This window comes from Capsicum annuum, chromosome 3 (genome assembly GCF_002878395.1).
Source record: "Capsicum annuum cultivar UCD-10X-F1 chromosome 3, UCD10Xv1.1, whole genome shotgun sequence".
NCBI classification, from domain to species: domain Eukaryota; kingdom Viridiplantae; phylum Streptophyta; class Magnoliopsida; order Solanales; family Solanaceae; genus Capsicum; species Capsicum annuum.
Window position 1 is genome coordinate 240,638,924 of NC_061113.1, and position 7,396 is coordinate 240,646,319.

Sequence of the window (7,396 nt, forward strand, 5' to 3'; positions counted from 1 at the left end):
AAGAAGCTTCTCTTCTAAGCTAAAATAAAGGGACCCACTATTCTAAGTTGGCCCATGTTTATTTTGTTTAACAGGATCTACCCTTCACGCTATTCCCCAAATTGTCTCACGACAATGAGAGTCACTATTAGAAATCAAGATGGCTCATCTTCATCATCCATATCATCAAATAAAAACCAGCTCCAACATGGGTCAATATTTGGGCTTTATAAACAAACAACGCATAGGCAGCCCAACAACAATTCAACAGCAAACAAGAACATGGCCCAACAATAGAAGGTTCTTTCATTAGCTTAGAATAGAAGAGTCTTGTTTAGCTTAGAATAGAAGGATCTTTAGCTTGTATAAATAAGTGTGATTGACAAAAGAATATACATTGAAAAAAATTCTGAAATATTGTCTCTAGTTTTACATGGTATCAAAGTAGTAGGTCGTTGCGTACAAATCATCTTCTCGATTATAAATTTCCTTCATCTAACCTATTTGTATAATGGCAGATGGATTCACTACTTCTTCAACATCTTCTAGTTCTACCACCAGAACTCTACCAGTTATAGATCCCACTCATGTTTATTATTTTCACTCTTCAGATTCACCTGGAATGGACTTGGTTAACACTCCATTTGATAGAAAAGGTTATCAAGGATGAAAGAGATCATTGCTTACAGCACTGTCAGCCAAGAACAAACTTGGTTTTATCACTGGTACTGATGCTTCACCAGATGCTCAATCTCCAGATTTGCAATCTTGGAGAAGATGCAATGATATGGTAACATCTTGGCCCCTTAACTCTCTTTCCAAGGATATTGATGATAGTGTTATATACTCTAGGATTGCTAAAGATTTATAGATAAGTCTAGAGCATAAATTTGGACAATCTAATGGAGCCAAATTGTTTCACCTGCAAAGGGAACTAAATAGGTTAGTTCAAGGAAATAATGACATTGCGGGATATTTCACTAAACTTAAGAAACTTTGGGATGAGTTGGAATCTCTCAAGACTAATAAGTGCACCTGTGTATGTAACTATGAAGGTAAAGTGAAGCTAGAAAAATCTCTTGAAAATGAGAAACTTATACAATTTTGTATGAGTCTGAATGATGTGTATGCTATGGAAAGAGGAAACATCTTAATGATGAATCCGCTGCCCAACATAAATGTTGCTTATTCTCTAATTCTGCAAGATGAAAATCAGAGAGAAACCTATATGAGTGGTTTGAACCCAAATGATTCTTCTTCTTTTATGGTAAGCAATGTGAATCAAAATAAATTTGGCAAGAAAATCCAGAAACCCCCTGATGCTATGCCTAATTTTGGAACTAGATCATTCAGTTATCCAAGGATGAACAATCATCAGCAATTACCCAAATACATAAGGACAAACCAGCCACAACAGAAATTTAGGGCTAAGAAGAAGTATAATTCCAATATATCCTGTGATTTTTGTGGTAAGACTGGACATATTAATGATGATTACTTCAGTTTACATGGTTTTCCTGAAGATTTTCAGTTCACAAACAACAGAGTTGGACCGGTTTAGATCATAAGAAATGTTGTTATGTTTGGAGAAGAAGGTGACAATGAGCATAAGATTGACATGGATTTAATCAATCAACACTTCACCAAAGAACAATTCAAGCATTTCATTCAAATGGCAAAACAGAAATCAACAGAGGGATCATCCATGAATAAGGGGTCTGAGATAAATACTATTACAATTGCTGGTACTATGCTTAAATTTATTGGAACTTGTCTTTCAGCCTTTAATTCTGGAACATGGATAATAGACTCAGGTGCTTCTGAGCACATGTGTTACAACTCTAATTCATTTCTTTCCATGACAGCTCTTAAAGTTCCTATTAACATTAATTTGCCTAACTCTCAGTCGATCCTCGTGACTCACATAGGACGTGTTCTAATTCCTAATAACCTCACACTGCATATGTTCTTTATGTTCCAAGTTTCAGATACAATCTGCTATCAGTTCATAGATTTAGTGTCCAGTACAATTATACTCTATCTTTAACATCTAATAGTTGTGTCTTCCAGGGCCCTTTAATGAAGAGGCCTCAAGTTTTTGGTGAAGTGAAGGAAGGTCTATACTTGCTTCAAATTATTCCTAAGGAGTCTAGTGGGAACCAAGAGATTTACAAGGATTCTAAAGTCTTTTCTAGCCTTAACAATGTTGTTTCTAATCCCAATTCAGATTCACATTATTTTCCAGTCTATTTTAATGTTAATTCTGATGTAAGGTTATGGCATGTAAGACTTGGGCATTTGCCTTATTCATCAATAAAAAAGGTCCATTTCCGTACAATTCCCTCTAATTATGATTGTCATTATGAAATCAGTCTTCTAGCTGGGCAAGCTAGATTACCTTTTCCTATCAGTCAAGTTACTTCTCAATCTATTTTCAATCTGATTCATATAAACACTTGGGGTTCCTACAAGTCAGCTACTCATAATAATTATAGGTATTTCTTGATTATAGTAGATGACTACAGTAGAGGAACCTGGACATACCTGCTAGAAACCAAGAGCAATGCGTTTTCTATTATTTAATGTTTCTTGAAAATGACTGAAAGACAGTTTCACAAAAAGGGTGAAGATCATCAGATCTGATAATGCAATAGAGTTGAGTAGGAGTATAGAGGCATCAAATTTTTTAACATCTCAAGAAATCATACATCTTGTGTTGCTACTCCATGACAAAATGGGGTAGTTGAAAGGAAGCACAGACATTTGCTTGTAATTGCCAGGGCTTTGATGTTTCAATCTAAAGTTCCTATGATCTATTGGGGAGAGTGTATACTCGCTGCCATATTTCTAATCAACAGGCTACCTTCCAAGATTCTTAAAGGTAAAACACCTAATGAAATTCTATTTGGAAAAGCCCCTTCTTATCAATTATTAAGATGTTTTGGTTGCGTATGCTTTCCTAATACTTTATCTCATGAAAGGAGTAAATTTGATCCTACAGCCACTAGGTGTGTCTTCTTAGGTACCCAAGTGATAAAAAAGGGTACAAACTTCTTGACCTAACTTCTAAGAAATTTTTGTGTCAAGAGATGTTCAGTTTGTAGAACATGTGTTTCCCTTCGCTTCTTCTGACCATTCACATATCCCTACTCTTACTTTTCCTACCCACACAAAAGAATACCATTATTTTACTCCAACATCTCTCATTCCTTCTAACCCTGTTGAACCGAATTCCAACTTACCACCTTCTAACCTTTCTGAACCAACACTTGATCATTCTAATCCTTCTGCTCCAATCGTCACACCATTTTTTCCTTCAAAACAAGATATTTCACAACCCCTACCTCCTCCTAGAAGATCTCAAAGGAGAAACATTGGTGAACTACCTTCACATCTCAAAGACTATATCTGCAACACTATTTATCTTAGTGATGTGACTGAATCTTGTTTTTCTACTCCTACTAAACCTACATGTCTATCAGTTTCTACTCTTTTCACAGCCAACCAAGCTATACAACATTCTGTTCCCTCCATCATTGAACCACACAGTTACTCTCAGGCATATACATATCCAGGTTGGGTGAAGGCAATGCAGGATGAGATTGATGTTTTAATACTTAATCAGACTTGGGATGTCATCTATTTTCCACAAGGTAGAAAGGCATTGCCTAGTAAGTGGGTCTATAAAGTGAAACAACATGCAGATGGATCTCTTGAAAGGCTAAAGGCACGCTTAGTAATCAGAGGTGATATTCAGTAAGAGGGGATTGATTTTAATGAGACATTTTCCCCAGTGGTCAAAATGACCACCATCAGATGTTTACTGGTAATTACAGCTAAAAGAAAGTAGGAAATCTCACAACTTGATGTGAATAATGCCTTCTTGCAAGGAACTTTGCAAGAAGAGGTCTATATGAAATTTCTTGTAGGAATAGAACCTCCTCAACCTAATATGGTTTGTCGACTTAAAAATTCACTCTATGGATTAAAGCAAGCTTCAAGGTAATGGTATGCCAGGCTTACCGGAGTACTGAACTTCAAAGGTTATACAACCTCCCTCAATGATTATTTCTTATTCTTTAAACAATTAGGAGGATTAATCCTTATTGCAGTTGTCTATGTCGATGATATTTTGATTATAGGGGATGCTACTGATGAGATACATAACCTTAAGGAGTTTCTTCATTCTAAGTTTAAAATTAAGGATCTCGGCTCATTGCATTATTTTTTGGGAATGGAAATTCTGCGGGAAGAACAGGAAATCATAGTAAGTTAACAGAAATATACCTTAGATTTAATCAATGAATTTGATGTTTCACACCTTCCTCCAGCTTCCTCTACATTAGATCCTTCAGTCAAGTTCTCTGCAAATTCAAAAAATCACATATCAGATCCTACACTTTACAGGCATCTCATTGGTAAGCTTAATTATTTGACTCACACTAGACTAGATCTGTGATTTTTTGTTTTGACTCTCAATCAATTTATGCAACATCCTAGCATCGAACATTTTAAAGTAGGATTGTGAGTCGTAATTTACTTGAAAGCATATCCGAATCAGGGGATCTTTCTCAATTCTTCACCCTCCTTTTCTCTTATTGCCTATTGCGATGCTGACTGGGCCTCTTGTCGTACTACATGAAGTTCTGTCAGTTGATTTTTTATAAGCTTGGACGGTTCGCCAGTCTCTTGGAAATCAAAGAAACAATCTTTTGTTTCCCTTTTATTTACAGAGGTTGAATATCGGTCAATGAGGAGATTAGTTGCAGAATTGACCTGGATGACAAGATTTCTTACTGATCTATCCATTCCTCCCCCTCTTCCTGTTCAGTTCACTCCGACAGTCAAGCAGCCCTCCTTATAGCTCGAAATTCGATTTTCCATGAGCGAACGAAGCACATCGAGCTTGACTACCATTTTGTTCGCCAACAATATCTTTCCGGCTTAATATCTCTTTCTTTTGTTCCATCTAAAGAACAACTCGTCGACATCTTCACTAAATCTCTTGCCGGACCTCCTCACCAACAGAATTTGTGCAAGTCGGGTGTCACTTCTTTCCCCTCCAACTTGAGGGGGTGTTAGAAATCAAGATAGCTCATCTTCATCATCCATATCATCAAATAAAAACCAACTCCAACAAGGGTCAACATTTGGGCTTTATAAACAAACAACACATAGGCAGTCCAACAACAATTCAGCAGCAAACAAGAACATGGACTCTTGTTTAGCTTAGAATAGAAGCATCTTTAGCTTGTATAAATAAATATGATTGGCAAAAGAATATACAGTGAAGAAAATTCCCAAATACCGTCTAGTTTTACAGTATCTTATATGTGGCTTATCTTTTCTGCTATCTACTATCAATGTGGATTATGTTTACACACACTCTGACAACCAACACGTATGTGATAGTATTTGTTATTATTAATTGATTAATCCGTCAATTATATATATTTGAAACTTACACTTTGAGAATAGGTAGATAAAAACTTCAGATAATCAACGAGTACTCAAGAAGGAAAGACAATGTACTTAGAAAGCAATGCTAAAATATAGCAAAGATTTATTTAGAAAGCTAACATGCTAAAACATAGTAGCTGCAGGATCACTTAGAGATCTAGCCATGCTAAAACATATAGTAGCTGCAGGATCACTTAGAGATCTAGCCATGCTAAAACATAGAGTAGCACATAGCAGCAGGCTTTGTCAACTAGACTTTGCTGAATTGAACACGAAGAGGCTCGTCTCTCACGAGAGCCAAACGCCTCTTTCCTTCTTGGAGAACCACACCCACTGATTGACACTCATCGATAGGGCAAGATGGACAAACCAATGGACCAGGACAGTTCAATAACACGTAAATATCCCTGTCTATTGGTGATTGTGGTGCTTTCACTATCTTGAACCAACTACCTATTATTGTTCCACCGGTCTCCAATAATCGCGCTCCTTGAAATACATCGAAGTCCCCAACTCTCCAGGTTGTATTATTACCACAAAGTTTGGAAGATGCATTGTCGAATTGGATGTTAATATCCTCAGTTACATGGATACCTGATTCTGATGATCCTGTATAATTGAACTTGGTGAATGTCACGGGTGTACCGCTACGTCCACGACCGGAGATGTAACGGAACACGCCATTTGGACAAGTGGCATCTGAATTAGGGGAGGGACCTAGGTATACATCACCACCTGCTGCACCCCAAAAAGGGGAAATGATACGGTAAGTTGCACCAACTTGAAGTGCTTCACCATTCACATCACGTACTAGAAATATCACAGGGGGAAGATCATTTTTAGTGGTTGGTAACTCAATATGATTGTATGAAAAGGTGACAAAAGGAAGCAAACAGAAAGATAAGAGCAATATGTGCTTCTTCATGATTACACAATTGCTAAGGAATTAAGCTACCTGAGTTGTGATTCATCTACTAATGAAGACTTCTATTTATAGGCTGAATTTTAACATAATATTTTCCTAGCCGCGTTTAAAACATGACTTGGTATACATTAATAATTTGAACAACGGAACATTTTACTCATTTATTTAACAAAGTTGGTGGAATCACTGGATTTTTGTCATTGGAATCTCCTTCAAAAAGTTGGTGGAACCTTAAAATAAAGGAGAACAAGACATGTTAGCTATGTGTAAAGAATCGCACATCAAGCATTTGGTGTCCTTATGCGGATTTGGGCAATCCTTCCCTAAGCTAATTTTTGGAGTTGAGTTAGGCTCAAGATTGATTCTTTACATGGTATCACAAAACTAGATCCATCCCAATTCTTTGTTCACCGATGTTGATCTCTCATAGTATTATATTGTTTACGCTCCAATTAACAAGGTCTGGGCATGCAGATAGTGTTAAGAGTCTCTCATCGAAAAAGGAATGGGCCATTGGTTTCCTTATATGAACTTGAACTACCTTCCTCTCATAAGCTTATTTTTGGGATTGAATTATGCTCAAGATACATTCTTTACCAAATGATGATTATTTAATTATTGAAAACATATGTTCCATATTTTATTCAATTCTTGGAGCATGAGGTATGGATCTTGTTTACAACAAATCCATGTGTAAGGACAAACATTTTCTTCAACAATCTTTCTTGGAGTACTATGCACGGATTTTGTGCATGTTAGATTATGGATTCTTACGTAAATGCACGGCTGCCAAAAAGATGTTTAAACAAATATGGCCACATGTATATCACATTTATTCGTAAGGTGTATGTTACATATTGATCGTTATGATCGTGTATATATGATATATACTAAAAGATAAAAAAAAAAAGTGGGCTATTTTTTGTGCAATAAATTAATTGAATGGACATTTTATCTAATTTTCCCGTTAGATTATCTACTTAGATTAAAATTATATAGTCCGCTTATGTTAGATAATGATACATTATCTAT

At 36.3% G+C, this 7,396-nt stretch overlaps 1 protein-coding gene across 1 annotated transcript; it reads right to left on the minus strand.

Annotated features, from left to right (window-relative positions):
• Positions 1–5,508: 5,508 nt before the first annotated feature.
• On the minus strand, positions 5,509–6,477 carry LOC107866026 (serine protease inhibitor 2). The gene has a single exon (XM_016712209.2). It carries the CDS (start codon positions 6,362–6,364, stop codon positions 5,690–5,692), a length of 675 nt encoding a protein of 224 aa, XP_016567695.2. The 5' UTR covers positions 6,365–6,477; the 3' UTR covers positions 5,509–5,689.
• Between the last annotated feature and the right edge of the window lie 919 nt (positions 6,478–7,396).

Bases quoted from the DNA above. Each gene is read 5' to 3' on its own strand.
- LOC107866026 (XM_016712209.2), bottom strand. From the start codon at position 6,364: ATGAAGAAGCACATATTGCTCTTATCTTTCTGTTTGCTTCCTTTTGTC.